This window comes from Glandiceps talaboti, chromosome 8 (genome assembly GCF_964340395.1).
Source record: "Glandiceps talaboti chromosome 8, keGlaTala1.1, whole genome shotgun sequence".
Classification (NCBI taxonomy): domain Eukaryota; kingdom Metazoa; phylum Hemichordata; class Enteropneusta; family Spengelidae; genus Glandiceps; species Glandiceps talaboti.
The window spans coordinates 25,644,078-25,663,634 of record NC_135556.1 but is presented as its reverse complement, the minus strand read 5'-3'; the positions used below and the strand labels follow the sequence as shown (position 1 = coordinate 25,663,634).

Genomic DNA, 19,557 nt, shown 5'->3' with positions numbered 1-19,557 from the left:
CGAAATAAAACAATATCAGAAATTTCTTATTTTGAACTATTTCCATAAACGTCAGCATTTGACATATTTGTATATATACATATGTAACCAAATTTTAAAACTGCATGATATTGAAGACCATAGTCATATCATTCAGAGGGTCACAGTCGTCACTTACATATATACGAATCCTGAGCCTCGGTTGTTGCATTCAGCCTGTACGTGATAGGATGTTTGCACCTGTCACGCCCCAAGAAACAACGTAGCTACCTATACAATACAACGTGAAGATCAGAACGACCAGACAAGATTCATAACTTGTACTTAATGCGCTCCGTAGTGCAGACTACAGCGATTGTTACAAGATTCTGTTATAGTTAGTTAGTTATACACGGCACGATCTCGTCTTTGTAAGGCTTACATATATTTGGTTCAGCTGGTACCGTCACTATAAGAATTATCCAGCTAAATGACATTTTAATGAGTTAGTAATCTGATACTCTATAGGTTAAGATCACTGTCCTATTAATCCCATGGAAACTAAATTACAAGTCTGTTAATCGACGGAATCACATCTCCATAGTTTAGCAATCAAAAAAACATATAATATTTGGCACATTGGTCAGTTCATTGAAAATGTCACTAAAACAAGATTACTCACCATCTTTATATCAAAATTCTTGGGTGATATGAGCCTTATATCTTGTCTGACATTAAAATATAAAGTGGTGCACTTGGACTTTAGTTTGGTGCACATGAGAGCATTGACAGAGTTTGGTATATTCCAATCACAACACATAGTGTGCAGTATGGCATTAGAAATCGCCGTACATCTACATTGTAGTAGGAACATACACTCAAACGGATTTCAAAATGGCGTAAGAACTATCAGTAGTACAAAGTTCAGTGAGTATTTATTGAAACGATAAACTGAAAATGTACCTGACCTTCCAATGAAAACAGTTCATTGTTTTAGGGTAGCCAAGAATTCGACGCCAATACATTGAAAGATACTGGTAACTTAACTACAGAAGAGTTCTGTCCGACCACTAGAGGTAAAATGTCCGAAGAGAAACACTTTTAAGATGTTTTTGTACATGTATATTTGTTTTGATAAGGAAAATAAAATGAGGGCCCAAAGAAAAAAAAGAAGACGAAAGATATAGGAAGTCAGAGATCACTGTTGCATGTGATGTGGTATTTATAAATTCTGTATATTTCAAGTGACTTTACCTTTTAGATGAACAAATTGTAAAAGTAGATTTGGTGAGTAGTTTCCCTTTCCTAGAATTGATGATATCACTGTACAATTATACCATGGTTTTAAACTTACTAGTTGTACGTATTAATATATGGTACTAGGTCCTCATAGCATGCTAAGTGATAATTAACTCGACTTTGTATTGTAAGAATTCTTATGAACGAAAATGTCGATGTTTGTCAAATTGTGCCTGTTTTTACTCTGTACCTTCGCAACCTGATGTGTCTATCCATATTTGGAGTTGTCAGATGAATGACGGGAAATCAAAAGTGTGATCAGTTTCACATGCAGATAAGACGCGATGACGTCAGAATGACAGTCATTCCTGCTATTTGGTATTCACATGATATAAAAGAGTGTGGAGTGGGGTGGAGGTATTCACATGATGTAAAAGATAGGGTGGGGTGGAGGTATTTACTTGATGTAAAAGAGTGTGGGGTAGGGTGGAGGTATTCACATGATGTAAAAGAGTGTGGAGTGGGGAGGAGGTATTCACATGATGTAAAAGAGTGTGGGGTAGGGTGGAGGTATTCACATGATGTAAAAGAGTATGGGGTAGGGTGGAGGTATTCACATGATGTAAAAGAGTGTGGGGTAGGGTGGAGGTATTCACATGATGTAAAAGAGTGTGGGGTGGGGTGGAGGTATTCACATGATGTAAAAGAGTGTGGAGTGGGGTGGAGGTATTCACATGATGTAAAGACAGGGTGGGGTGGGGGTATTGCACAATGAATACTAACAACACTTGCCCGACTTATCTGAGACAAAAGTATGCTGGAAAATAATTTCGACTAAATACTCAACAAGTTCGTGAACAAATGGAAAAATGACACGTGAACAACAAATGATAGTTAAGTATATTAGGTGATACCCTACCTCTTTAACCAAGTTTGTACTCAGCTAACTGCTTTTGATTGTGCTGTATTATTTTTGCAGGGGTAAGTGTTACTATGTTGAAAGTAAAGACATAACATGTTCATTTGCTGTTATGTCATACATTTCGATGTATCCAACCATGTATGCACTAATTGGCATACTTCAACATACAAAACCTCTGGCAACTCAAGTTTCATTTCAAATCATTTTACAGAGTGACGTTGCAGTTTCTATATCATTCTGTATAACTTCCTACATATCATACAGACTCATCTATTGTATTTTGTTTTTATTTTATAATGATATCAACTTCTATGAGGAACTGATCATTATACAAGAATTTACTTTGATTTGTCTTCCAGTATTACTACAGGTTACACTGTCATGGCACTTACTCCGAGATTACACTGTCATGGCACTTTCTCCGAAATTACACTGTCATGGCACTTTCTCCGAAATTACACTGTCATGACACTTTCTCTGAAATTACACTGTCATGGCACTTTCTCCTATATATAAATTTCACTGTCATGGCACTTTCTCCTTTTAAAAAACTCATAGCCAATGTTTTGCTGGTGACATAAATTGTGCAGCCAGAAAAGTGACTGTGTAGGTGATATGGAAATAGAAATTTGGATAAAGATGAGTTGTAAGAACAGTTGACAGGTTGCGAAGTCAGTACAACATATTTGTATAACTCTTTTAACTGTAATAAACATGTTTTCAATATTGTCAATACGTTGTAAATATGTCCTTATTTCCTTCTCAAATAGCACAACTCACCAATGCCGACATGCTTTTATAAGACCTCTTTTGTTTGTCAATTAAGGGCAGTGCTAGGTCTGTCCTTCTCTGACCATCTTCAGCAGTGCTGGGCGTGTTCTCATGCCTTATACTAACATGTAGTCAATCACATTATGACCCTATCATTGGTATTTCTGAAGAGGCCAGTGTGATATGTCTTATCTTGACCTTATATGTTCTACCTTTTATGTATGTCTGCTTACATCTGGATTGTTATGTAAAGAATACATTCACCATAGAGAGAGAGAGAGAGAGAGAGAGAGAGAGAGAGAGAGAGAGAGAGAGAGAGAGAGAGAGAGAGAGAGAGAGAGAGAGAGAGAGAGAGAGAGAGAGAGATAAACAACAGTCAAAATTCATAAGTATGAACATTCAAGATTATAAATTGGTTCAGATGTAGTTTGAGATCAGTACACTTAACACCATATAATTATTATTATCATTAAACATTAAATAAGTGTGTAATGGCTGAATGAAAATTAAATCACATGGAACTGAAACATTCCACTGCCTCACCACAATGAAATATTTGACTTCAAGAGAATGCATACATACAATCAGAGAAAACACAGAAAAAACAAAATCTTACTTTGGGCTGGAAATCAGTTTATTTTCAACCTTGAAGAAACTATACCAATCATTTACAATTTACTTCCATGATGGAATGAATCCTTAGATGTCTTTATCCCTCTATAAAGACAAGACTCTAAACTATTACAAAAATTAGCATTTTAGGCCAAAAAAGAAGACTTGTTTCTGATCAGGACAGTTTGTCTAAAGTGGTGTGACAACGTGAAAATTTGTCATTTTTTATTCTCAACAAACCTGTCACTTAATCGACTATTTTATGGTAGTTACTGTTTTTTTTTTAGTACTTTAGAGCAAGCGTGTATGTGGGGCAGATGTCATTTGCTTGTTCATGATTGGCTCTGCAGTTGTCTTCACTGAAGAAGGGCAGGTTATTTTTGTGTTTCCCCCGGATCTGCAGTCTGCATGGGCTGGACAAACATGAAAAGACTGACACGAGGGTATTGAAGTGATACGTGCACTGACCAGAAACAATTCTTTTTCTTTTTTTGGCCTTATGTGATTTGTACAAAGTGTAAGAGTTACAGTTTTGGGTCATCCACATCGATGATAGGTCCAAGAACTGCAATAGCCTCTATCTCAATACGAGCATTCTGAAATTAAAACAAAACACACCATGAAGAGTTACATATTTTCACAGACATAATCAGACAAGGGAATTGACCTGTCTGTGATATTTAAAGTAATTACATAAGGGACAATCTCACAATGTCACACAAGCTCAACAAGTGAACTTCATTCATTTATGGGGTGGGGGGGGGGATTAACATAGTATGATCGCTGAACTTCATTTTTGTACATCTAACCAAATTCCAACAGAAAACTTTCCCTCTTTCAATGATAACAGCTTTCGAATTTACTACTGAGATGTTGATAAGTTGCTAAAAATTTACTTCTAATGTGAGATATGGTGCTGGGTTTTTGATCCAAATGAACGACGCAATGTTCGCTTGTTGAGTTTGTGTGACATTGTGCAATCGTCCCTAAATTGCCAAAATAATCATCAATAAGTTGAATTTGGGCTGAAGAGAGGTATAAGTAGACTGTGCCATTATCCTAAGATTTGACCTTACCATTACTGATTTCATATATATAAAAGAGAAAAAGAATAAAAGCAATAATTTGACTAGTACTGATTTTAGTAGAGATACGCTGAAAGTCTTGGTGGAAAGTAATGTCACTGAAATTTAATTAAAACAAAATATAAAATAATTTTAGTATTCGTTTTTGTATAATAAATATTCAGTATTAAGAACTGTGTTACCTTTGGTAGGGCTGCAGCCTGATAAGCAGCACGAGCTGGGTACTTGGAAACAAAATCTGAAAACAGACATAAGAAGTAGAACTAACTGTAAGGAAATTGACAATGTATATCAAGTTTATTACTATTTATTAATTCAAGTAGTTTCAATTGAAATATTGAAAAGGAAACCAACTTGGAAATCTCAATTATTCTCTACTCTATCCTGCAGCAATGTTTCATGTATAAAACCCTGCTGAGTACCAATCTGAGCCGTACATACTAACCCCTGCTGAATACCAATCTGAGCCATACATACCAACTCCTGCCCTGTGTACCAGCCTGAGCCATACATACCAACCCATGCCCTGTGTACCAATCTAAGCCATACATACTAACCCCTGCTGAGTACAAATCTGAGCCATACATACCAACCCATGCCCTGTGTACCAGCCTGAGCCATACATACCAACCCATGCCCCGTGTACCAATCTGAGCCATACATACCAACCCATGCCCCGTGTACCAATCTGAGCCATACATACCAATTCCTGCTGAGTACCAATCTGAGCCATACATATCACCAACCCCTGCCCCGTGTACAAATCCAAACTTTTGTACACAGTAATACAGTCATAAGAGATGACTGATCAGGAGTGAACACTATAACACATCTTACAGTCTATGTTACAACCTTGTACAAATCCCTGCTATCTGTTACAACCTGGGTAATGTGTACAAATCCCTGCTGCATACAAATCCCCATTTCTTAAAACCTTGCTAATGTGTGCAAATCCTTGCTGCATACAAATCCCCATTTCTTAAAACCTTGCTGTGTACAAATCTCTGCTGCATACAAATCCCTGCTATTTGTTACAACTTTGAGTACAGTATACTCACATTTCTTATAGACTTCATTCACAGCAGCAAAGTCATTTATATCTGCCAACAATACTGTAGCCTTAACAACTATGAACAGAAAAGAAGACAAACAAGAATAAAAACAAATCTTCATAGAAGACACACAGACACATTAATTCAGTGTAACTAAAAGATGTATTGGGTACTTTCTTGAAATTTGACACAGAAGGTGAAGGTTTTAAGTCAGTTATAAAGACACTACCTGGTAGCACAAAAGTCATATCAGTTTTTTCCTGATCTGCTAGAATGGTGGATTTTTACACCAAACATGGTCACTGTTCAGTAAAAAAGTGATATATCTTCATCAAATTTACAATCAACAATAATTTAAGTCTGTAATCACTGCAATGTGAATAAATCAGTTATTTGCAACAATCAGTGATAAAATATTAATCAACAATTCAAGGGTATAAAATATTATCCATTACACTGACAGTATGTAAACACAATAAATTGATATGTGTACAAATTAGGCTAAACTAAACATAACATTTGTAATTTACTGCTCCCTTCCACTGAACCCATTCAGCACTAAACACACACCCACCCTATAATCTCACAATTCATATATTCTTATCTTTGATAAACTATGTATGTTTACTTTGCTTATAAGGTATGATTTCATCTTTGACCTTTAACCCTGTACATTCGTTAATTATAGAAGAAACTTTATGGACTAACCATTACAATAGTCAGCACCTTGACTTTTCAGGATTTCACCCATGTTCTTCAATGCCTAGTGTCAAGAAGCATGGAAATAATTTTTATATAGCTTATAAGTAACCAATTTGTATGGCTTGTGCATAATGTAAACTACAATCAATCGATCGATCGATCGATCGATCGATCGATCGATCGATCGATCAATCAATCAACCAACCAACCAACCAACCAACCAACCAACCAACCAACCAACCAACCAACCAACCAACCAATCAACAATCAACCATTCAATCAATCAACAACCAACCATTCAATCAATCAATCAATCAACCAACCAACCAACCAACCAATCAATCAATCAATCAATCAATTGATTGACCTACCGACCAACCAACCAATCAATTAAATCATGCTCTTAGATTTTTCTGCAGTCTTTAGTGAATTCATTTTATGACTATCAGTAATATGTACTATATGGATGCATATATATCTTATGTCTTAGAAGAAATGGGTATAAAAATCTGATATGTGTTGTGACAGTGAAAAGATTTGCATGGCCCCAAAGACATTCATTGCCATGATAGTGCATTTATCATCGTTTTGTTTTACCTGGTCTGCTTGTTCTAAGACATCAGCAGAGACAAGATTGCCTGACAAGTCCATTCCAATCTGACCAGAAATATACATGGTTCGGTCCACTACAACTGCTTGGCTGAAATACAAAATAACAGATGCCAATATCAATATAAGATGCCATGTACAGAATACACATACTCTATCTCACAGGGTTGGAAAGTAGTATTCTGTTGCTGTAGTCAGACTTATTTGCCAGGATGCTGTAAATGAAAATTATGAAGCATTTAATTTTCAACTCCAACACTGATCAAGATAAAAAATACAGTTAAATATTTATTTATCAGCGCACCTTTCTCTCTGAACCTTCATTAAGTAAAAGACTGCTGGTGAAATACCAGGTGTAGGGGAAAGGTGATAGCAAAATTTGCCAGGCCTGGATTCTGGGCTAAGTTCACAGGGGGCTGTAATAATTGTTTTTCCCATTTAAGCTTTGTAACCTTTAGTATTAAATTCCCCTGGGAATTATAAAGGGGAATTATTACTGTGTTTGAATAAATGTACCTCAAGATTCAATCCATGTGTCTGTTCTCAGTTACTTAGACTTAAGACTGGTGGTTCAATCCATTCAGTTACTCTTAGGAGTCAGAATGAAATCTAGATATTGTACCTTGTGTACAAAAGTAATCAAACAATTTATGCATGGATGATGGTGATATATTTCAATGTATATGGAAATAACATATACATATACAGACTTGATTTCATGTTTTTTAATACAAATAATACATAAATTGCAAAACACACCCACCAAATCTTTGGAAAGTGATATCAATATACCCACCAAGTATACTGAAATTCTCAGTAGCCAGAATTATCACTTCAACCCAAGTATAATTAATAGTAATTATCATTAATAATGCAAATCAAACCATTCTATTATTGAACAAACAAATTATCCATTAGAAATTGATGAAATTCTGACTGAGCAATTAGTAACCGTAATTCATTATCTTTTACATGGACTTGACAGACCTGAATTACTATAACTGGTAAATAACGCAAATTATGCAAATAAGTTTGCATTATGCAAATTATAGATAGAACACATGTTTCATTAGATATAAGTTATTTTACTATATAATGTAACAGTAACTTCAAAATAAGCATTGTCATGGTATAGCTCATCATTACCAGACAACAAACTAAAAGTCATTGTTATAAAATCTATTTTGCTACAACTAGTACAAGTGGAAAAAGACATTCTTTAGTTTTTGAATTGTATAAAAATACATACAGTGTCGTATATAGATACCATAATCCCTGGATCAGGATTACAGACCTGTAAATGGTTTACAGGTAAACTTGGTCTCAAAATTTGAGTCATTGCATCGATGACGTATTTGTACTTGCCTAATTGGTGCAGCTGTTGGTCGTGCAGTTGTGATAATTCGTCGCGGAATACCTGCCATGGTGATGAGTTTAGGACAAAGTAAAACGTGAACCGTGGCTACAACACTCTCATGCACATGCCACACACAATTGTCCAATGATATTGTACCTTGTGTACAAAAGTAATCAAACAATTTATGCATGGATGATAGTGATATATTTCAATGTATATGGAAATAACATATACATGTACAGACTTGATTTCATGTTTTTTAATACAAATAATACATAAATTGCAAAACACACCCACCAAATCTTTGGAAAGTGATATCAATATATCCACAAAGTATATTGAAATTCTCAGTAGCCAGAATTATCACTTCAACCTAAGTATTAATTAATAGTAATTATCATTAATAATGCAAATCAAACCATTCTATTTATTGGACAAAATAAATTATCCATAAGAAATTGATGAAATTCTGACTGAGCAATTAGTAACCGTAATTCATTATCTTTTACATGGACTTGACCTGAATTACTATATAACTGGTAAATAACGCAAATTATGCAAATAAGTTGCATTATGCAAATTACAGATAGAACACATGTTTCATTAGAAATAAGTTATTTTTACTATATAATGTAACAGTAACTTCAAAATAAGCATTGTCATGGTATAGCTCATCATTACCAGACAACAAACTAAAAGTCATTGTCATAAAATCTATTTTGCTACAACTAGTACAAGTGGAAAAAGACATTCTTTAGTTTTTGAATTGTATAAAAATACAGTGTCGTATATAGATACCATAATCCCTGGATCAGGATTACAGACCTGTAAATGGTTTACAGGTAAACTTGGTCTCAAAATTTGAGTCATTGCATCGATGACGTATTTGTACTTGCCTAATTGGTGCAGCTGTTGGTCGTGCAGTTGTGATAATTCGTCGCGGAATACCTGCCATGGTGATGAGTTTAGGACAAAGTAAAACGTGAACCGCGGCTACAACACTCTTATGCACATGCCACACACAATCGTCCAATGTCCTTGATTTGTAATATCATGTGACGGTAACACAGTGGCGTGTGGATCATGATTTCACCTAGTCTAGTTCCTATATATGGCATCGTTACGATTTACACGTCCACTCAACCGTGGTTTAGTTAGAAATCACGTTGTATCCAGACTAGATTTCGCCAGTAAGGAAAAATGCCCTATCAATTTCTGCGTGTATTTGCTGGTGAATGGCTCATCGGAATAAAATTTGTCATACAAATTTCTGAATAAAACGGCGTTATTAAGTATTTACATGCACCTTGGAGGAATTATACTGACAGTATAATTCCTCCAGTATAATTCCTCCAGTATAATTCCTCCAAGCATGCACAGTGTATGTAAAAATACCGGTGACAGTATTTTTTGAATATTGAATTCGTACTTCATAAGTGGTTGTGGTACTACTAGTCCTGCTTACATGACGGTGCACGAGTCTGTATTACTGACTTGACTTGGAGGGGGGGGGGACAATTGTCAGAATCGAGTCCCGAATTCCTCCGTATGCAAGCAGGACTATGGTACTACATGATAACTTAGTAGCTCACGAAGGTCAAATACACACAGTGGTTTAGTCATGCGTATTGTAAATGTCGGTTCTGAAAGTTGTTCATTCAAAACTCAGACCACTGCACTATAGCGTTCTGAGTTCAAAACCTACACGCTACTGTTAGCAACCTATCACCTTACGAGGAGGATCACCGCGGTGTCTTTGTTTTATAATGACCTATTTGCATATTTGAAACATGGGCCCGGGGTACCCGTGTAGGACCGCCAGAAAAGTGACATATGTCATTCGCGTTTATATGAAGATAAACTGCGTAATACTACTTACTTGTACGGGCCTATGGCAGCCGGGGATTTAGCCGTATTAACGATTCGTCGAACGACACCTGCCATCTTTAGAAAGATACAACTAGTATATTCCCAACGTAAAAAGTTGATACGACTCGGAGGATAGTGGGGATCACCTGACCTGGATGACCTGACCTGAGTGGTCACCTGATGATTTCATCGAGGACCGACCTAAAATGGCGGCGTCTACAAACCAGCATGGCCAAGTAAGTTTCAGTCATAAACTCACCAATTAACCAGGGTTCTCCACACGGTGATTGAATTAACCATACTTTACGTGCTCAAAGTTAAAATGACGTGTACCTTGATATAAAGCATAGTTCACAATGTGTTTCCATACATGTAATACACGGTGCATCGTCAACCATGCTTACATATATTTGATGTAATGTCACACATCATTACAAAATTATACTATGATTCAAGTATGATTCGAATAAATGTAGTCCTGCTTGTATACGGAGTAAGTCGTCCCTTCCTGTTGAGGGTCATGTCAGTAATCTAGACCGGTGCACCATCTGCAAGCAAGACTACTAGTATGTAGCCAATCATGCACTGTCACTTGTGAGCTAATATTCCATTCCAGGATGGTAATATAAATCCAGCTTTATACAAGCAGACATAACTGGTCATGGTCCTCTTACAACAGTATCATTTTCATATTATATGTCGATACAGTTGAATTTTTATGGTACTCGTAAGTGAAATTACTGAGTGTCATGTGTCATGTTGAGATGGATTGAATTGGGCAGACAGGAATTTGCATTTTATTGCAGTTTCTGTTTATTCTGAAAACAATTTCTATTACAATGACTGTAATTTTCAGAAACACAGTAATTTGAGTAACAAATAAATGAGTATGTATATAAAATTAGTCTCAGATTCAGAATCAGATTTAAATTTCAGGACAATATGATACTAGCCTCGTATTGTCCTCCAATGTGAATCTGATTCTGAATCTGAAACTAATTTTATAAATGTCTTTATTCACAGGGTATGGAAGAAAAAACTGGGAGAGAATGTCAGAATGAAAATAATGGCAACAAAAGAGGTGAAAAGAGAAAAAGAGATGATGAAACAAAACGGGAAAGGCTGGGAACAGAAGATGTTGATTGGTTAGCTTTGGCACCAAGAAGTAAGTATATGTTTCATACTGTTATTTGCCTTAGGTCAAAGGTTACCCAGATCATCAATTTCTTGGATAAATACTTGAAAGGATGACAAAGAAGGAATACTCACTTATATCATAACTTATCAGTCATTATCTCACACAGCATTTCTTATTTTAGCAATTATAATTCTTTTTGTGACCTTTGGCAGTGTTTTTATAAAAAGTAGAAAGTGGGTAAAATGTTTATGAATTTCATTCAAACTTCATGAGGATTTATTGCCTAAATTTTGATGTAACATAGGCCTTCGTGTTCCCAGCTTGAAGAGATACATTTGACCATATTTCTTCCTCTCTATTAACAGGGTCACCAGTATTACATGACAATTTAGTGGTGTTTCAGTGTTTGTAACTTCTTACATTATTGTTTTTTCTGCAGGTATCAATGTAGCAGAGTTTGCTGAAGCAAGGGTGACGGAAATCAATAGTATGATGAAAGCTGTACATTCAAAAGGTGGAAGTCGACGAGTATTTCAAACACTTCCAAGACACATGAGAAGAAGGGCGATGAGTCACAATATCAAACGGTTACCACGGAGACTCCGAAAACAAGCTGAGGTTGAGGTAAGACATGTAGATAAGATGTGGCTATGTCTATTTCTACTTGATGTAAACATAGACTATGTAGTTCCCTCCATTGTATACATTAAAGCTCTATCTACTTCTACAGTGGTTGCTGGCTTATTTCAACCTTTTACACACGTCTTCTCTCACTGATAATTTTTTTGTGTTCAAGTTCAATAATCCTTATTATTGATACCTTATCACATCTGTATAAATGTATGCATCTGTAAATTACCTTTGGTTCCATATAACTGTTGAGATTACAGACTTTCTTCACATTTTTCAAGAACCTTGCAAAGAAGTCTCGAGTTTACGTTTATCCTGAAAATAAGATCTCTTCATCTTTTGTTTATAATGATATATTTTGAATGCAGGTTCAGAAACACAAAAGAGCTGTTCAGAAGCAAGATGGTGGATCACAACGAAAGTCAAGGCGTCATCGTAGAAAACCCCAAAACTTACTGAAAGAATACCAACGTAGAAGTAGAAAATATGCATGGTTGGAGACGCATATATGGCATGCTAAGCGATTTCATATGGCTGAGAAATGGGGTTACAAAATACCACAACACCCTAATGACAAAAGTGTAAGAGCTGCATACAGAGCAATGGCACATCACTGTCTTATACAGGTATGTGTTGATTTTTCTGTCTGTCTGTCTGTCTGTCTGTCTGTCTGTCTGTCTGTCTGTCTGTCTGTCTGTCTGTCTGTCTGTCTGTTTGTTGGACACACTGAATATTCATGAGTCCTGAGTGCCTATACCCTTCAATGTAAAACATCTCATGAATATTCAGTGTGCAAATTGAATACATTATTTCAGTTGACTCCCATGATGCAATATGTTCCACAGCCTACTAAGACACAAGATGAAATTGATGTTTTTATGAAATCGCAAGCAATTGTAGGCAATGTAACATCATGAAAGGACTCTCCAGAACCCATAGTTTATGAAAATTACTTCATTTCCTTGAGTGGCATTCCCCTTTAAAGTTTCAACTACACATCTGTATATGACTTGTTTTGTATTTTAAAGGATAAATCCTACTATGGAGTGATAGAGTTAACAGGACCACAAGGTCAATTGCTGTCATGTCTCTCATATCTCACTGACATTAACACAGGTAAGTGTAATCTCCGGTATTTTTAGGTTTCTTGGACACAGAAATTTGGTACATCTGGCTTCTTATGACAGGGTGATCAATCTTCAGAACTAGACAGTTGGTGATGGGTTCAAATAGCTCCATAGGCAGAGATTTGCTATGAACTGCCCAAACTCAGGCCAAATGTTCTACGGACTCCATGTGCAAATTGTAGGCTGTATCACTTAGTCATGTTTCATTCACAAGTTTAGTACAAATATCAAGTTTGCTCAAACCACAATGTTTTATTCCCTTGTCATTGACAACCACTAATTTATCACTGGACAGTCATAAGAATTCCATAGAATCATTCTTTTATTCAGGACTAACCTTTTCTATAGCTCTGCCAGTCAAATGTTTTTTGACCCAAATATTCATCCAAACGGAACATTGACCTTTAACACAGCAGCCACTTTATGATTGAGGTGATTTGCATTATGGGAATATTATACTGACTGTACTGATAGATATGGACTATATTACTCGTTACTTTCACCAAAGACATATTTGTATTGTAGTACATGCTGTATGTATGCTTTATGTGTCTTTTATGGTTTAGGGTTGACGTTTGCTTCAGCAAGCTATTTGAGTGGGACTAGACATGGTACCATTATGTTATACAAGTGTAACCAATACCCGTATCATGCTATTGCCCCTGTTGATATCCTTTGGAAACCCCTCCACCAGAACAGTTCTGAATATGATGCAATAGCTAAAAAGAATTCATCGGATCACAAGTTCAAGAGCAAAGTATGTCGGCAGCTATGGATATGGGTTCATCCATCAAGTTATGAAGCAGTTCTTCAGGAACTATGTGAAGCTTGTTGTGCTGTACCAGTCAAGGTTAAAAAGAAGAAACACAAGAAAATGAAAGTTGGGAAAGATTTGAAAAGCAAAACAAGTGACAAAGAAGATGTGGATTCTAGCAAAGAGGCTGATGTAATCATACAAAAATGTTACATCAACAAAGACAGTGACATTAGAATCAATGCATTGAGACAGGATGTGATTAGATTTCAACTTCAGGGCCCACTATCACATTCACTTCTTCTTGAAATTTTGAAATCTGCTGATGTAGCTAGTGATGGGGAGAGTGATGGCAAAACTGGTGTGGAGGATGATGGCAAAACTGGTGGGGAGGGTGATAGCAAACCTGGTGTGGAGGGTGATGGCAAATCTGGTGGGGAGGGTGACCTGAATGACAAAGAAGATTTGAAATGGTGGGAGACACATTACAAGGTAAGAGATCTTTTATACTATTGCATAATTATATAGAGTTTAAGGAATTCAATGCAGACATTTTAACTGAACTACATAGGTTTTAGAAAGTAAAGGTTACAATTCAACAAAGATCATAAATGTAACAGGCCTACTTTTCTGTGGTCTTTTGTAAATTGTTGTGAAACCCAGTCAAAAGCTCTGATGTCAGTGTCACCTCAGTTTCCTAAGAAACACCCTACAGGTTTACAGTAGATTGTAAAATATCACAGCAAAGTTATAGTTGAGATATACTCTGTAGTATTTAAGTGGGTTTTGTCTTAATCCTGGATATTTGCAGTGAATTATGTTATGTACTGTGTGAATCATTTACACCACTTTGTGTCTGTTCATTATAAAAGAACTTTATTTTGACTTGATTTCAAGCTGCACCTGGAATGTTTTTTTGAAACTGTGTATTTAGATATGATGACTTACTCATAAAACAGAATTAATTCAACTGTGTATCAGCATATTTGTGTAGCTGTATACATAAATCCAGTCAAATTGATTTTTGAGTCTGCACCCAAAATTGAATGCCTCTAACATCCTCACAATTTCAGACTATTACTGCACTACTTATAGATAAAACCTACCTTTAATTAATGTGTATAATGTCTAATTATTGGTAGTTTAATAATTTTCCAATTTTCAATGAATATATTGTTGCATGTCTGATCGAAATAAATGGTATCCTAGTTACAGCTAGTGCAGCTTTATAGAAATCTACTTTTTGACTTTCTGACTAAATATGAAAGACTGATCACATGATGTAATCCTATGTTGATTTCAGAACCAGTCAGAAAAGGAAGTACATGGAGAGCAAAGCAGACTATGGCAGTTATTAGGAGGTGTTCAGAGATGTAGTGAACTGCCACCAAACTGTGTGATTGGACTTACTGTCAGAGATCCTAGAGTATTACTACCTCTCAAAAAAATGAAAGTTGATCTACCCACAGACAGATCTGGTAAGTAACATTCAATAGTTTTGAATAGAACACCTAGGAGATAGACAGAAAATGAAATGAAAATTATATTTTTCTTGGCCATGCAGATATAGAAAGGAAATTTGGTTTGTGTTTGTGTTTGTGTTTGTGTTTGTGTTTGTGTTTGTGTTTGTGTTTGTGTTTGTGTTTGTGTTTTGGGGATTGTATATGTACGGTGTGTATGTTTGGATGGGTCATGTGTGGTTGAATGATGTATGTAGGTTGTGTTTGAGTAGTGGAAGGCTGTCTATTTGTGTGTATGTGTGTGTGTGTGTGTGTGTGTGTGTGTGTGTGTGTGTGTGTGTGTGTGTTTGTTTGTGTGTGTGTGTGTCTGTGGGTGTTTGTGTGTGTCTGTGTGTCTGTGTCTGTGTCTGTGTATGTGTGTGTTTGTGTATGTGTGTGTGTTTGTGTTTGTGTTTGTGGGTAGGTTTACTTTTTACAAATGTTATCCAACAGATTATCTTGTTGAAGTTATTCATCAAAAATGACATTAAATATTACACCAATATTTTCAACCTTGAAAAATCATTGATAGAAAATGAGCAAGACACATTTATGAGAATGGAATAAGTGTGAGTACATTTTATATGAAAAGAAATAACTACACATGTAATGTTTTTTTTTGTTTTCAGACCTTGATCCAGACAAACGAATGGATGTATCACAGAGTCTACCTAACACTGCCTGCTGCTCACCAATCTGGGACAAAACTGTCAGAATGAATGTTTCAAATGACAAAATGTCAGTTAATGACATCAACAAGAAACGTTCGCAACATGTCATTCCTGGATCCCAACTCTATCTGGGAAGACAAGAATCCAGAATTCCAGTACTGCTACTCCATAATCCAGGAAATCAGGATAGTCGTAGTCAGCTAGGATTAGGAAGTGGATGGGATTTGATTTTTCCTCAAGGTTGGGGTATGGGCTTCTGGATTGCACTAGTGTATGCTGGAGGTAGAGCTGGAGGGGAACGAGAATCACTGAGTGTGGCTCAACAACAGGGTGTTCCACACTTCCCATATGGCTATCCAGACACACAGGCTTGTATTACAGTCAATGAAAACAACAAACAACAACTTGAAGCTAAACACTTGAGGTATCCACCAGACAAGAGACCAAATTACACAAAGTTAGGGGTGGTTGCACCACATTACTGTCCTTGGGACAAACTAGTAACTGAATGGAATGAATGTGATAAAATGTGTGCAGACACTGAGAATGACTCGCCACAAACTAAACAGAAAGGTGACAATCAAGAGTCAGTATTCTTTGTGATGAGATCAAGAACAAATCTGAACTGTTTGGACAAACTATGTCATCCACAAAGAAGCAGTAATACATCCAATATTGAAATCACACCAAGGCGTACATTGATGAATCAACTAATGCAAGAATACAACCTGGCAGTTGTCTGTGTCAATCTGAGAATGGTTCTAAGAGGTGTCGTTACAGCGTTTGCAATGGTCTGTCTTCCAACCAGTGATGACATCCAGTGTCTCCATAGCAACAAGCAATATGGGGGACCATCAGAACCACTGCATAAAGATCCTAGTAAGGTGCTAAAGAAACTAGAAAAGAAACTGAAAACGAAGAAAAGTGACAATGAATTAGATAAAACATCAAAAGCTATGTTATTGTCACAAATGAATTCATTATCTAACCCAGTCATTACTGATGTTAGTCATTCATGTAGTAGGTCAGCCATTGGCTATGTCTATGAAGGTAGTCATAGATTCAGTACAGGTGTAGGTTGTGCACTTGCATTTTGTGCACTTCCTGGTTTGCTACAACTACTTGCAGATAAACAAACATCAAAGCATGCAATAGTCCTTGTAAGAAATACTAATTCAGTGCAGTACAGGTTTGCCTATATGGATGTGGTGACCAAGATGTGATCACAGGGTGTGGTAACACTACATTGTAACATGGTGACCAAGATGTGATCACAGGGTGTGGTAACACTACATTGTAACATGGTGACCAAGATGTGATCACAGGGTGTAGTAACACTACATTGTAGTACGTCATTTAAGTTTACAGACATTATATCATTATGTAAAGTTACAGACATTATTACACAGGGCAGTATAATACTAAGAACATTATTATATACACATATGCAAATGACATGCAAATTAACGCATGATTGCTCCTTGTTCATGAAATCAAGCAGTTGCACAGTACAGTTTTTACAGATATTTTCTGTTTCTGATAAATGTAGTAACTGAACCCCATGACTTGTGAGTGTCAGTGAGGATACTCAGGGGTATATGCACTTGTGCTTGTAGTGTTTTGAAATTTGCACTGTACTCTCAAGAGAGTAGTTACAGCTGAGCTACAGAAAACATCACAAGCACTCATTCAAATACCCAGAATACACCACACTTGAATTTCCTGTATGTCATGGGTTTGTCAGATTACTAATATACATTGTACATTACAGAAAGTCTTGTAAAAGGGAAGTATTAGTGAAAATTTAAAAAATTAACTTACAGATTTTGTAACAGAGCCTAAACAGTTGTAGTGTTTAGACTTGTGGTAATACTAACGCATTGACTTGTGGGTACATAAACGCTATCTCACATGATCCGTAGTACCTGCGGAATGGTGAGGAAGAATTTACCTTTCCTTTGACATTAAACATTTGTCACATTTCTAAAAACAAATAGTGTATTTTTGTGTCATTTTGTTTGTGGCAGCTTATTTTGAAGTAATTTCCCAATAATTAGACTGTGAAATGTATTATTTTATAGTTTACTGATATATGATATTCTACACTGAGTTGATTGACTGAGAATGGGAAACTAATTACAGTACTTAAACCAGAAGAGCTAAAACATGTCGTTATTGGAAGAATGCCAAATACTCACCCATGTAAACCAACCCAAACAATGCAGATTGTCATTGTGTGTGAAAGGAGTCTTGCTGACAACTTTGTGCTATAATACAACTGAACATATGTACATGTATAGCAACAGTAGAGAAAGGGCTGATGCATCAATCTGTCTGTCTGTCTGTCTGTCTGTCTGTCTGTCTCTGTCCATCCATCTGCATACATGTTTGCACATGTGGATTGGTGTGTGTGTGTGTGTGTGTGTGTGTGTGTGTGTGTGTGTGTGTGTGTACACACTGAACACATGCCATATTTCCAGGGTGGCAAGTGCAGCAATTGTGAAGAAAAGATATAAATGTATTGTCTGTGTATGGAGGTATAAAGACCTGAATTAATTTGAAATGGGTTGTAAAATCATAGGACTGGGTCTATGTGTTTCTGGACACGGTTTATCTTTTAAATCCCCTTGAATGAAATCCACATTGATTGAGCTAACAGTAAACTATGAAAATTATCTGCAATTCGTCATATATTTCCAAACAATTTGGGCTGAAAAAGTGTCGTGTAAAGGTCCAGCAATGAATACTGGCGATCATATCCTTGATTGTGTTCTTTCATTTTCTCATTATAAACTTATATATATATTTACTTATAAACTCTTACATGTAAATGCTCACACCACGAGAAATAATATACATCACGTAATGCAGGGAAACGATACGCCAGGAAATGAAGGCTTTCATCATAAACTTTGGGTTCTTGGGTTGGGAGTCATTTAATGATTTTACACAATGGGAGTCAACAAGATCATTGATCTTGCCCTAGCTGGACACGCATTGCTTCATGGGAGTCAACAAGATCATTGGCCCTGCCCTAGCTGGACACACATTGCTTCATGGGAGTCAACAAGATCATTGGTCCTGTCCTAGCTGGACACGCATTGCTTGATGGGAGTCAACAAGATCATTGGTCCTGCCCAAGCTGGACACGCATTGCTTCATGGGAGTCAACTACCCACATCATGTAATAAATATTGAAGACTTGTAGGTGTTTATAACCTTCAATTGTAAAACAATCAGACAAAATGATGACGTAATACTGCATACAGATTGACATAATGTGAATCGTGACTCGTACGAATCATAAACCTTCTTCCAATTCAAAATGAATTGTAAAAATAAACCGAGAAATCTGAAAATATCAAAGGTATTGACAAATACAGATAAAATGATTTTAACCTGTATGTTGATTTTAGTAATTTTCTCTCCTTTCATAAAAATCAAACATAATAAAAATGTCTGGGGCATTGCGGAGTTGTTGATACTCAAGACACGTGACCGATGACGTTGTAGATCAGTTGTGGAGAGTGAACGATTATGTAATCAACAGGTGTTACATACT

The 19,557-nt window shown here is 36.3% G+C and overlaps 2 protein-coding genes across 3 annotated transcripts; one reads left to right on the top strand and one right to left on the bottom strand.

Moving 5' to 3' along the window:
• Window positions 1–3,518: 3,518 nt before the first annotated feature.
• Window positions 3,519–10,318, bottom strand: LOC144438980 (2-iminobutanoate/2-iminopropanoate deaminase-like). Of its 2 annotated transcripts, none has more exons than XM_078128213.1 (6): window positions 10,187–10,318; window positions 6,939–7,041; window positions 6,348–6,402; window positions 5,646–5,714; window positions 4,770–4,825; window positions 3,519–4,098 (listed from the first exon to the last, which is right to left on the bottom strand). In XM_078128213.1, the coding sequence occupies exons 1-6, from the start codon at window positions 10,249–10,251 to the stop codon at window positions 4,027–4,029; spliced, it is 420 nt and encodes a 139-aa protein (XP_077984339.1). In that variant the 5' UTR covers window positions 10,252–10,318; the 3' UTR covers window positions 3,519–4,026. The 2 variants fall into 2 exon arrangements, with proteins under 2 accessions (XP_077984339.1, XP_077984340.1); XM_078128214.1 differs by lacking the exon at window positions 10,187–10,318 and adding an exon at window positions 8,316–8,438.
• A 65-nt stretch (window positions 10,319–10,383) lies between these two features.
• On the top strand, window positions 10,384–17,880 carry LOC144439102 (ribonucleases P/MRP protein subunit POP1-like). Its single transcript, XM_078128366.1, has 9 exons — window positions 10,384–10,412; window positions 11,200–11,341; window positions 11,754–11,938; window positions 12,313–12,570; window positions 12,973–13,060; window positions 13,638–14,152; window positions 14,243–14,317; window positions 15,129–15,303; window positions 15,954–17,880. Exons 2-9 carry the CDS (start codon window positions 11,203–11,205, stop codon window positions 17,216–17,218), a joined length of 2,700 nt encoding a protein of 899 aa, XP_077984492.1. The 5' UTR covers window positions 10,384–10,412; window positions 11,200–11,202; the 3' UTR covers window positions 17,219–17,880.
• The last annotated feature ends 1,677 nt before the right edge of the window (window positions 17,881–19,557 follow it).

Excerpts from the sequence above, each read along its gene's own strand:
- LOC144438980 (XM_078128213.1), bottom strand. The coding sequence starts at position 10,251 with ATGGCAGGTGTCGTTCGACGAATCGTTAATACGGCTAAATCCCCGGCT. Across the intron at positions 5,715-6,347 it reads AGGTGCTGACTATTGTAATG|TTGTTAAGGCTACAGTATTG; the intron begins GTTAGTCCATAA and ends TTCTGTTCATAG. Across the intron at positions 4,826-5,645 it reads GAATGAAGTCTATAAGAAAT|ATTTTGTTTCCAAGTACCCA; the intron begins GTGAGTATACTG and ends GTCTGTTTTCAG.
- LOC144439102 (XM_078128366.1), top strand. The coding sequence starts at position 11,203 with ATGGAAGAAAAAACTGGGAGAGAATGTCAGAATGAAAATAATGGCAAC. Across the intron at positions 11,342-11,753 it reads GTTAGCTTTGGCACCAAGAA|GTATCAATGTAGCAGAGTTT; the intron begins GTAAGTATATGT and ends TTTTTTCTGCAG. Across the intron at positions 13,061-13,637 it reads TCTCACTGACATTAACACAG|GGTTGACGTTTGCTTCAGCA; the intron begins GTAAGTGTAATC and ends TTTATGGTTTAG.